The following is a 12,986-nucleotide window of genomic DNA, read 5'->3' as shown; positions in this document are numbered from 1 at the left end:
ATCCCTGTTTTGGATTCTCATTGCAAAGTAACTTTAATAGACCGTTCCTTATAGCAGTAAGGTATATTTATATTGTATTGGATGCTTCAAAGAGGAATATTTGCAGTAACGGAAAAGTTGGTGATAAGAAAAAGAGGGGAACGACTTCTTATTTTTGTATAGTTAGTGATGAGGCGATTTGAAATGTTATTGGACAGGGCACGGAGTGTGTGTGTGTTTGGGGGGGGGGGGGGGGAGGTGTCAGTTCCCAGAATAAAATAATGCCAGACGGAATATTAAAAAGCACTCTAGTGCACAGTATATAAATATATAATGAATGTGTGCGGTGCAACCTAAACAGTAAAGATAAAAGACTAATTAATATATTATTTATTATTTACTTTCCTTCAGATTTTTTTTCTCCAAAATGTTACATTGTATAGAACTGTCATGCAAACACCATCCATCTAACCAAAAGTTCTCAAAGGGAATAGCCACGGCGCCCCCTTGAATCCCTCACCTTGACGGAGGGCATACTATTTTTGCCTCACCCGAACCCCCTCCCCCCGCCACCGTTGGCAGTACATAAAATGGCTGTTGCTTCCATTGATATGGGTATCGTAGTGTTGTGAGTTCTGGTGAATGTAGATTACGTACGCATCATTTCCAGTCGTTTAATGTTAACATTCAGTATAAAAGGCATTGCATAACTTTGATGGCCTTGAACGTACTAGCAGAAAAAGTCACCGCCATTATGGTCAGGAATAGGCCTACAAGTGCATTATTCTGACCGAAATATAATGTAAAAGGTAAATCATCGCCTTTTAATAACGGGTATCATACCTTCAGCTTTAGAATATTTTAGATTGTAATATTGCTAACCTTTATCCTTCCCACCGTTTACGTATCTAGTATAGTCAATAATTAAAATCAGAAGTAGTTACACTGGATGGACAGTACCTGAATATTATATGACGTCACAATAATTATTACAATGGAGCTCTTTCTTCTTCTTCAGTTTTCAATACTGTCTGCTGCCACCAATTATTGCATCTTCCTCTCTGGCAAAGCTGAAAGCAAGGAATGTCCACGGTACAGTAAAAAGCTCTCATTGATATTCTAGTGGTTTTCACCAGGAAGAATTGGAATGGAGTTGGGGGGGGGGGGGTTGGTGAAACTTTAAGGACAAATACCCCGGATATATACCCCCCGGATATATACCCCCGGACTCATACCCCCGGGACAAGTAAACTCTGACAATCACCCCGAGGACGAATACCTCCGAGGACAACTACCCCCAGAACAACTACTCCCCGGACATACACCCCCGAGGACAAATACCCCCGAGAGTAAGTACCCCCAGACAATTACCCCCGGACAATTACCCTCGAGGACAATTACAAAAAACTCCACCCGCGCAAATACACCGGCACAGATACCTCACCCAGAATAGTACCCGAACTAATCCAGAATACTCCCCAGCCCCCCCCCCCCCAGCACAAACTGGAGGCGTGAAGAAGCGAGGACCTTATGAGACATTTTTGTAGGCGTGGGGACCTTGAGGTGTAGTTTTTTGATACCTCAAATAAAAATACATGCTCAATTCTGATTGTGTATATGTGACATCACAATGAATTTGGATGACCCACACCCAAATTTACCCGAACTCCAGGCGGCACCAATGATGTAAGTTTAGGGGAGCGTGGTGGCCGAGTGCTAATGCATTAGTTTTATATATGATCTCAGGATTGTGGGTTCGATTCCGGCTATCACCATTATGTTGTGTCCTTGGGCAAGGCACTTTTATCTCGACTGCCCCTCTCCATCCAGGTGTATAAATGTGAGGTTACCTGTGAGGTTACCAAGGTGTGTGTGCTGGATTCTCGGCAGCCAGCCTGATGACCAGGGATTCAAAGCGCTTTGAGATGGCTGTGCCATATAAAGCGTTATACAAAAACTAACAAAACATAACAAATCATCAAGTAAAATTACTCAGAAGAAAACTTGAAAATAGTAAGTCGCAATCAGCCGGAATTGCTTGAAGATTAATAATACAGAATAGTGTCACTATAACTTATTGTAAATTAATAGTTAATACCACCAGTGACCAATGTCCAACCCCCCCCCACCCCACTGGGGCTTCTCAAACACCGTATCTTGCCCCGGGCCTCGGTCTATTGCCAAACCCTATCCAGGAGTTTTGGGGGCTTATATATTAAAGCTCGAATCTTTTTAGAAAGTCGAGATGAGGTCAAAAGGGCCAGAAGCACACGACGACCCTTGTGGTGCCAGTTTGACCGGCACCCTGACCCAATTTTAGATATGCTCTTGCCCGAGGGACCAAGGTATTATGTTCAGGCCCGCGGGTAACTAAACTAGAAGAAAGACCTGCGTATCCGTCGCTGCATCCATCCCCTATAGTTAACGGCATATGTCCAGGGGGATGTTGTCCGGGGTATTTATCCGGGGGTAATTGTCTAGGGGGTATTCGTCCGAGGAGGTAGTTGTCCGGGTGGGTAGTTGTCCGGGGGCTTTTGTCCTCGGGGGTGATTGTCCGGGGGTATCTGTCCGGGTGGTAGTTGTCCTGGGGGGTAATTGTCCGGGTGGTATTTGTCCGGGGGATAATTGTCCGTCAGGGAATCGTCAGAGGGGGTATTGACTGGGGGTAATCTTCCGAGGGGTATTTGTTTTGGGGTATTTGTCCGGTCACGTCTTTTTCGATAAGACAAAAGGTCCAAAGTGGAATATGTTCATTCAAGTAAAGCAGCCGGTTAGTTCCTAGGGTACGGAATTATGTTTGCTATGTTTCTTTTCGTTGAACAAGATTATTTGAACTTGTACCATAATTTGCATTGCAGTTGTTTTGATCATATGTTTTGTAGATTTCCTCAGGTTATATTTCTACGTAAATCAATTATAACGGGAAATTTACAAATAACAGACTGTGACGGTTATAAATGACCAATATTAGCCACTTTTACTTTCAAATTTAAAACACTGAAATACTCTTTAAACTGTATTGGCGATATGTCCCTGATTATGATACAATATTTAATAAAATTGCTATTAGTTAATAATCTATTATTGATAATTGTTTCAAATATTGAATATATTATAACATGTGTCAAGTTCGGAATGACGAGAAGGTAGTATACTCTCCATCTTTCGAGTAATGACATATATGTGAGGGTTCATGTCAAATATCCTCTTTGTATATGTAAGTAATAAGCGAGTTCAGACAACAATTTATTTGCATTGCGCAATCGAGGTCAACAGGTCAAATAAGAATACTCTCGTTGAGACGAGAGTTGTCTGTTCGCGTAACCACGCTAACTTAATGAGCACCTACAGTAAACATTAGAAATCGCATAACTTACGTCTAAATTTACTCTGTTTTTTCGCTTCGGGATGGATATTTCTACAAGTTTGGAACAGTTTAAGCTTTGGAAAGTTGACAGACTGAAGGAATTTTTAAAGAAACGAAAGTTGAAGATGAGTGGCCGAAAAGAAGAGTTGGTTGCTTTAGCGTATTCTGCCGTTCAGATAAACATTGCTGAAGTTAACATAGCAGATGCGCGAAATGAAAAGGCAGATGACTACGCATCGGTACTTCAGGTTGAAGAAGAGACCCTGTCGATCCTTTTTCGGATTTGCCACTTGCATGGGAAGGCGAATGTGCAATGGAAAAATGGCCGTCTTGCATGTTCATTGATATTTTATCAGTATTGATAACATTGAACTGAGGCAAAGACTGACGACGGACTATAAAGATGGTAAAGCCTTCAGCTATTTGGAGTCTGGGTGGCTCGGGGAAATTTTTTACAATGCCATTTCTGCCGAGTCAATGTTGTGCTTTCTAAAGGCAGAGTGTACACCATCGCAGCGTATTAATAATAATCCCTGGAATAACCCCTGGAAATTCCCCACCCGCTGATTATTTTTTATAATGTTCTTACCAAATAAAATAAATATCTTTTTTTTTCTGTTTGAACAAATTGAACCCACCCTATAAGTAGTAGGAATATGCCAAGAATAAGACTAAGCTTTTCTTAAATCACGCATAAAAATGAAGAGAACTAATATTTATTAACATGAAAAGCCAACTACAAGATATCAATGCCTCTACTATGCAGTCACGGACAGAAAAAAAAATGTTTTTTTTTTCCTGGAACATAAATCCGACTAAGTCGGATTACCCGCCGCGGAACGCATTGTCGGGGGTTGTCTGAGGGGGATGTGCCCCCTCAAAAGCTGAAGCATTTTGAAAATAGAAGACCCAGTTGACGCGATTTGGTGGCCCATTTTTACGGTGATTGCCAGTGTACTACACATGTGTTAAACCTTTTTACGGTAGCACATGAGTCGTTTTGTTGCAACATGAATCCCGGTGTCGTAACTACAACCGGTATTTTCCTCAACTTTCATCTATGGTTCAAAGCACTTAGTTACGAGACTGTCAATGTCATACATTCAATATGCATAGCCTAGGCTAAAGTATGCTCATACTCTTACACGCACGGTTATAAAAAATATAAAAAATAACACGCTATATTAAGACCTTTGTTTTTTAACATACACTTCCAAAAGAAAAGCACAAACCGTGGAAAAAAGCAACCCAATTAGATTATCACGTTCGCACATGGATTAAACTAGTAATCCGTACACAAAAAGAAATTGGGAGTTCCCCACTATTCCATGATATTGGAATAGGGCAACCCCTTCAAGTTCAAAAGTTCACAATGAAAAGTTTTTAACTATCAACACGTCACCACGTGTTTGGAACTTCAGACAATAAGAATGTATCATAGGGGCTACGTAAACACGGGATTATAAACTACATACATAGGAATAGTACAGATTTATTTCTATCGTTAATCGGCTATTGTTTACTCCAGAAAATATACTTTCAATACGTACAATATCAATCTTTCGTACAAAAAATCTAAAAAATTAAAAAAGTGGCGAAAGATAACTATAAATGACATCGTGGAACCCCCCGCATTAATAAACGAATCCATTTCATTACAGCATCAACTCTCAAGTACCGCACAGAAGTGTTTACCAGTACCGTACCCTAGGCTATAATAATATACAGTCCCGTGCGAAGATGGATTTAAACTGGATATACTCCCTGCTGTTTTGGCTAAAAATTTATTAAATCGTTATAATTATTATAACAAAATGAGGTGAAATGCATAAGGGTAAGATTTTGAACATGGGAACCTTCACAATCATCGTTTGAAGAAAAATAAATAACCAAAATTTCAGAATAACTTTGAAGTCCCGTAACATGCTGAGCCCAAGTAACGTTCGATATTTGGTGTAGCCTAGGTCACGTAGTACACATAGGCAGTGTTCGACTTATGGCCAAAAAATTGCATAGCAACAAATTTCGACAATTGCTATACAATATTTTTGTTGCATAGCAGTTCCTCAATATTGAATAGCAGTTTTGAAATTACCACAAAAGGGACCAAATGTTGGCGATCAATGTATTAACTAGAAAATGTTTGTTTATTATTATTATTTATACTAGTGTTGCTACGATAATCGTTTTCAATATCGGTATCGGCCGATATTTGCAATATCGGCAGCATATCGGTATCGGTAAAATTTTGCCTAATTGCCGATAACAGCAAACCGATATTGAACTTTTCTTTGTAACAGCAGAGCTACCTGTACTTATTTATACTTGCAATGATTTGTTAATCTGCCCAAGACGATCCATTTCTTTTGCGTCAGTTAAACTCAGATTCATTTTCGATTAATATCCATGGAAACCTGACTCTCCGTAACATCTAAAAACACGTCTACGGCGCGCAAATATAACCAATGACCTTCGTGAACCTTGGCCTACACACAGCATTAGTGCAGCATATATACACTGTAGTAAGTTAGTAACCATTCATTTCCTCAAAGGCCTCCGTGAAAACCTTGAACATGATGCATACAGTAACTGCACAGTTCAGCAGTGTTGGAAAACCTTGTTCAATTTCCCTCGAACACACTGCCGATTTCCCGCCGGTGTTCGCCTGCCTAGCACGCGTAAAGTGCGAGCATAAAGGCGTGGTGTCCAGGGGCCCGTCTTAGGGCTATGGTGGGGTCATGAGGTAGAACCCCTCGTGGGGATCCTGGGGGGAAAGCCCCCGAAAATTGTTGTCATTTTTTGCGATGTCTGGCGATGAAAAAAATCGCAGTTGAGGATGCAAAATACTGACAACTTTTTTTATTTAAAATGTCACGAAACTGATGAAAATTTTAAAATGACAAGTTAAAGTAGCTATATTATGTTATAAAATGAAAAGAGATTTAATCTGTCTTTCAATCTTTAAAAAGTGCAACTTACAAAACTTCCGATATTATGAAACAAACAACGTTCAGCAAAGCCCCGTTTCTAGACTGCCTAACAATGAATAGCGTGCACTATGCGTACATTTTTACAACTGCAGTGTTTAACCCTATACCCAACTACTGTACCACGGTACATGTGCTGCGAATTTGCCCAGGTACTTTCCCAACAACTGTGAGCTCATCCCCTGTGTAACACCTGTTTGTTAACATTTCTTTTGGCACGTTGCCAGGGAACCTTTAGTTACGTGAGATCCGTAACCGCCGAGGTGGTTAGGCTATTTGCTTTACACTTAACTATGGTAGGATATTATTTTTTCAGGTTTTTTTTTCGCTATACGGTCAAGTGAATAAGTTGTACATTGAGTATAACCTCAATAAATTATATCTTCTACATTATGATCGACAGTTCGTAAGTTAAGGTTTGAGTGCTTGCTCCCAAATCTGACTAGGAATTTGTATCGCACAAATCGGCACAATGTCCGATGCTGATTTGGAAACGTCTCGCAAGTTTGTCGTTTTGGATCGCATTTTGCGATGCGATACCGGAAAAATCGAACACTGCACATAGGCATATACTGACCCGCAGATAGTGACTGACGGTAAATCGGTAATAATAGATCTAATTTAATGATTCACCTATCATGTTTTATTGTCGGACACGTCTTATTTCTTTTCATTTTTTTTCTTTCTTTCTTCCTCCCTCTTCATGTTTTTGCTGCCTGTTTTTTTTATTTTTTTTTTATCTCTGCTCCAAAATTTCCCGCGAGTGACTAACATTTCCCGGGAACGGGGTTCCCGTGTTACCTACTTTTTCCTTTATACACGTTTTTAGGTAGTAAACTCACCGAAATATGCACTTGAAATAAATTCCGAATGTCCCAGTAACCCATTCTTAGTGCGATTATCGTTATGAAAAGCATTGTTTACGTTTTCCGAGGATTTCATTCTCAGTTGACCTGACCCCAAGTGAGAATCGGGCATGCGCACTCGTAACTCTGAACTCGCTTATAGCGTTCGACCGATAATCGGTTAGATAATCGGCATCCGACCGATTATCAGACAATCGGTAAATAATCGGCATCGGCAAAATTCATAGCGCTACCGATCATGCGGAACCGATTATTACGTTCCACATAAAGGATTGTATTTTTCCGCGCTTTAGATTCACCGCAATAACAACGGGAGAAGAATGTAGATCACTCGATGCAACGCGCTATTGAAAGCCGGGAAGGAAACAGTATCGCAAGTCCCTCACGCGAGATTGTACTAATGCTCTTCGATGTACTATCCAGTTTTTGCAGTTAACATCATACAGTATACCGCAATAAGCTTAGGCGGGCGACGTTATTTTTTTTTTTCACTTCACTTACTGCATCTTACAAAACCTCCTATTATCCATTAACGATTGATAAGAAAGATTTATTGTCTTGACTGAATAAAACGAAAGCAATATAGGCCTACTTTGGAACTACTTTGGCCGTTTCACCGTAGGTGAAATCTGGAAAGTGAAAACGATAACATTATGATTCGTTCATTGTGAGTTCTACGTACATAAGGCTAGTCTGGCTACAGAAAGGTTGAGCATCATAACTGTTCAGTTTGAAAATGCGACCAAGATTTTACCAATACGATAAAATTATGAAACCAAGGCGCCAAATACTCCTAAAAATGTTTGGCGACAGTCCTCAGTAGTTCTACTGCATTACAGTATAGTGTGATAAGGCAAACATTGTTATGCACATTTTTGCTTAAAACCTGACGCAACCTTTTTTTTTGCCCTGACCGCATGTACCATATGTGCTAAAATAACCCCTTTGCATTAACTGAACTCCTTTACCGCAACCGACTAAAGCCAGGGGCGTATCCAGGGGGGCGCAACAGGCGCGCGCCCCCCCTATTGGCCGTCACCAAAAAAAAAAAAGTTTAGCAAAAAAAAAAAAAAAAAAAGGGATAAGGGAAAAGGGATAAGAATATTTTCATGCCTACATTTATGCATCTTCGTTAATGTACGGCTCTTTTTTAGCTTCATTTCTCGCCTACCATAAACGCAGTGCGATCTTTTCAAATAAAGCGTCTTTATAATGCAAAAATAGTTGACTGTAGGCTTCATTGGCCCTATAACAACAAAATGTATTATTGCGCCCACGGTATTGATATAGAACATATATGCACCCTCATAGTATTCATATAGGCCCTATAGTAGGCCTACACACGTACATGTTCCCTCGAACAGCTGAGAATCTCATGTAACCAGGGTAATGCTTAATACACGTTTCACCTGGATGCCCTAGCAATCGGTACCTAGGAATGTAACTATGTGTAATTGTGTATTGCATGTGTATAGGCCTATAATAGCCTGCATGAGGCCATTTTCTTCATCGAATAATATAACAGAGCTCTCGAACATTCTAACGTTGCGCCTGAAACAAGATTGACAGGGGCAATTTTCCCAAAATAACACCCGAAATTAAAAGAAAAAGTATTTTGGATCCTGATTATGAGATATTTCGGACATGACATCCCTATTTTAAAGTTGGGTATATGCCGCTTGGAAACCTCGGGAAGTGCCGTTTCCGGCCATCTAGAGGGTTTGTTAATCCCAAAATTTTCTTGGACGCTTCGCGCCAACTCATGGTGGCGCTACGCTTAGATAGTCAACAAGGTCATATCCCCCCCCCCCCCACTCGGAAGTACGGATCGCCGCCCATGCATATGACACCATTTCGCATTTCAGCCCTTCTTTGAAAGCAAAAATTGTACACCCCTCCCCTTAGACCCATCCCCCAGGACGGCGATCATTCATGCCTGGCGCCCCCCATATTGGAAAATCCTGGATACGCCCCTGCTAAAGCAAGTCTAATTTATGCGACACGCCCGAAAAAGTCAATGTGACTTTAGTGTGTGATTTCGCCCACATGTAGTTAAGTCAATGGAGAAGCGTTATTGACTTACTGTGTATCATCGTTTGAAAAAAACGTTCGATCGGAAGGTTTCCCTCGCGGATGTTAATAATTGAAAAATTGGGATTGTTTTATTTTTCATGATAAAATGAAACTGTCAGCAAACTGCTTATCCACTAAAGAGCCTGTGTAAGGGAATGCTGTAAAGTAACTTATTTGTATAAATTATTTTGCAAATCAGATTATATATTTCGTTATCAAATTACGAAATAACGAATATTTTATTTCCGTGCGATATACATTTCACTTTACTTTAGTTGGAGTTGCAACACGGATAATGGTTATTATACCGGTTGTCAAAGCTGTCCCTGACCCTTTTTTTCTCATTTCGTAGCCAATGGCTACTATTTTCCTCCTTCTGTAGTCTGTACATGCCTGTCAATTACTGTGTTGTGGCGGGATTGCAATATTGTGACTCCTCGTTATAAATGTACAGCGCCCCATGTATGTATTACAGTGTTCTTTATTTGCTCCTTAATCTTTACTGGGAAACGTTAAGTAGTTCATTAACATCTTTGATTGTATTGTAATCATGCATAACACTTAATCATACATTAGGCCAGTTCCACGAAAGTGATGAAATAATTGGTAATCGGCATCGGCCCGATTGTCACAGGAACTAATCGGTAATCGGCAAGAACCGATCATCATATAATCTGTCGAACACTAGTCCTTGACGGGGTGAGGGGATGGTTGGGGTGGGCGGGTCAGGGTCCCAAAGGTAACTACGCATTCCCAGTGTCTCGATTATCCATGCATGGTGAAGTTACAATATTCACTATAGTATTCTGTTCTATCCATTTTACAGTTTACTGGGCTCCTTACGAAGACAATGAACGCCATTATCTTCTGGATCTTCAGTCTGGTCGCTGGCTTCTGAACAAAGATCCTGATTCATTCTTTCCTGTAAGTAATGTGTGTGAGTTATCATTACCTTTAACTATTTACTTTAGGTACAAACATAAGTTTGATATGTCGTAGACAGTTTAAAATAAATGAGTGTCCACCTAAATCCATCCTTTAGTGTACATTATAGTTGTTGCCATGAGTTTGCTTTAAACACTAAAGCGTAAAAAAAGATCCAGACCGAGTGCAGATACACATTCCAGTTGCTCTTCGTCAGTGTGAGAAGTTTACTTTACGGCGTTAATTTCCGGAATCATACATATGCTGCTCCAACAAGTAGAGATTTCTTTCATAAACCTACCGCCCCCTCCCCCACCCTCCCTTTTGCTCACACATCAGGCAGATTCATAAATGTGTAATTCCGAGCCTTAATGTCGCTTTAAATTACTGACATTCCCTGTTCCTGGCATTCGGGATAGAATTGGACTGTAAAGACAGTTTCAATAATCTAAGTACTGCATGTTATACAGTTCTAATTTTGTATTTGAATATATGAATTACTAGAAGTTCATAACTTGTCTAGGTATTTCCTGTAGTAAATCGTCAAGATCAAATTCAAGAAAGTCTAACATATTATGGTTAACCATTGTAAATTCCTATTTGTCATGACTTATTTCCTTCCCGTCTTCTACTTTGAATATCAAACCGAATTTATTACAAAATGATAATTAAATATTAAATGGTTGCAATCACTGCCAGCGGTAAGTACAGAAGAGCTAGCTATAACCATGACGTCATTAAAAAAAGACAACTAGAACACTTTCATGCCAAAGACATTATAGAACGAAAGTCCTAACAACCAACTAAAGTATTTGCTATATTATGATTTTTTTCCGTCATACTAAAACTCCCTATATTAAAATGTTCATGTTAAACATATCATGTTTTGTTGACAAATGATAAGGCTACCGTAGGTAACCAAATAACAGAAATATTCATTGAACACATGGCTGTACGAGAGAGGGTGTGCTGTTGTTAACCCCCTCCCCCATTCCTATTCATATATATTCATATTTATTGAACACAACGCTGTAGCTAGAAGGGGGTGTACCAGTATGCACTACCTCCACACCCCTCCCCTCCCCCAATCACCAATGCATTCAGTGTGCTGGTGTGGACCCCTTCACCCATCCCCTCTGCCCCTTTCACCAATGCTGCACCAGTCAGCAAAACGAAGGAAAGAGAAAAAAGAGGGTATGAAAGAGGTAAAGAAGAGAAGAAAGAAGAGAGAATAGAGAGACAGTTGTATAATATGCGGGGGTGGGGTACTAGTAAAGGGGTTGTCATGCCACAGCCCCTTCCCCTCCATTTTTTGTATAATAATACAAAAACATTTATATATATATATGTTTATGTGGGATGTTAATGGTGGCCATCTATGGACAAAAGGAGTAAATTGTTCCTATTTTTGTTAATCATTGTTGTTTATGCCAGTCTAATAATCTACTAAAATTATTATTTTGATCAAACAAAAGCAAAAATTAAGAGACATTAACTGGCGAATGAGAAATCCTAAACATATATAAGCGGTTCAATGCTTTGCCAAGAGCACCATTACATCCAAGCCACCTAACATCACAACAATTTCTCCGCTTATACCCATACGTCAGGGCAGCATGCCCTGCACAAGGTGACAAGGGAAGGATCCGCCCGGGGCTCCAACCATACTAAGTACGCCACTGAAGAGAGAGAGGGAGGATGAGAAAGACGAAAGAAAGGGGGGGGCGTTGTGCGGGAAGGGGAGGAGATTGGAATGTATATTTGGACAACTCCCTATTTCATTTGATACTTAAATGCAACCTATAGTACAGGTCGAAGTTAGCCCCATCTTAGCACAGAAATACGGTAAACCTCAGCATTTATGTGAGCATTGACCCCAACTAGGGAACTTTCGGGCTTCAGCGGACACCTGCCCACTGGGCCCCAGTCCGTTGGACTCAGGCTTCGTTTATCAACACATCCTGCCGGTATTTCCATCTTTAGTCGGCAAAACATTGCACCCCCCCCATTCTGCATTTTTGTTAATACTGGAATCGCACCTGATTGAATATAATTTACCTTAACAATTTTTATATGCTTTAATTACAGATGTTGAAACGTTGGGAAGAACTGACGGATACTGATTATGCAAAAGAGGTAAAACACGGAATATTCGTCAGATTTGAAAATGTGTGTGTATGTATGTGAGGGGGAGGGCGTGTGTCTGGGGTAGGTGTAGAGATGAATGAGGCTCTGCAAGTTCTCACTGGTAATCGATCATTTTTAGAGAAGGTTGGTCATTGTTTAGGAAAGTGTGTAACAAGTAATATAGGTCTATTAAATTCCTTTTTTTTGCATCATTGTCACTACACAGCTAAACATTATATGTATACATATTAATTTAAATATTCTGGCATTGATGTAGGTTGCGACTAAATGTACTTTGTAAGAAAATCAGTGCAACTCTTATAATGTCTCACTTTTTACCTTAAGGTAATTTAAAAGTGACGCTATGCCATTAAACAATTTGCTCCGTAAATGCATGTTTTCACGAGAGTTAATCATGATATCGTGTTGGTTCCTTGCTTTAGCAAAAGGTACCTAAGTAGTCAGATTGGCGTGTGTGTGTCTGTGACACTTGCTTAGGTACACTGCAACTCAACAAGGGAAAGTTGAACTCAACTCAAACTTGGTATATCGATCCTCCACAGTGAGAAGATGTACCCTATTGTTTTGGGTGCCTGTGAAGGTCACCAAAGGTCAGTTAGGGGCCAAAAACTAAATTAATAAACAAAGCAATTACTCCACTTG

At 40.1% G+C, this 12,986-nt stretch overlaps 1 protein-coding gene across 1 annotated transcript in view; it reads left to right on the top strand.

Moving 5' to 3' along the window:
- LOC139982840 (uncharacterized) overlaps positions 1-12,986 on the top strand; it is a 54,846-nt gene that overhangs the window by 37,060 nt on the left and 4,800 nt on the right. Inside the window, exons 14-16 of the mRNA XM_071995945.1 lie at positions 998-1,071; positions 10,099-10,196; positions 12,285-12,332. Of these exons, the coding sequence (XP_071852046.1) occupies positions 998-1,071; positions 10,099-10,196; positions 12,285-12,332 (220 nt within the window). The remainder of the gene's footprint in view (positions 1-997; positions 1,072-10,098; positions 10,197-12,284; positions 12,333-12,986) is intronic.

The sequence above is a fragment of the Apostichopus japonicus genome, chromosome 16, assembly GCF_037975245.1.
Source record: "Apostichopus japonicus isolate 1M-3 chromosome 16, ASM3797524v1, whole genome shotgun sequence".
In the NCBI taxonomy this organism is placed as follows: Eukaryota; Metazoa; Echinodermata; class Holothuroidea; order Aspidochirotida; family Stichopodidae; genus Apostichopus; species Apostichopus japonicus.
This window is presented reverse-complemented; position numbering and strand designations above follow the sequence as displayed.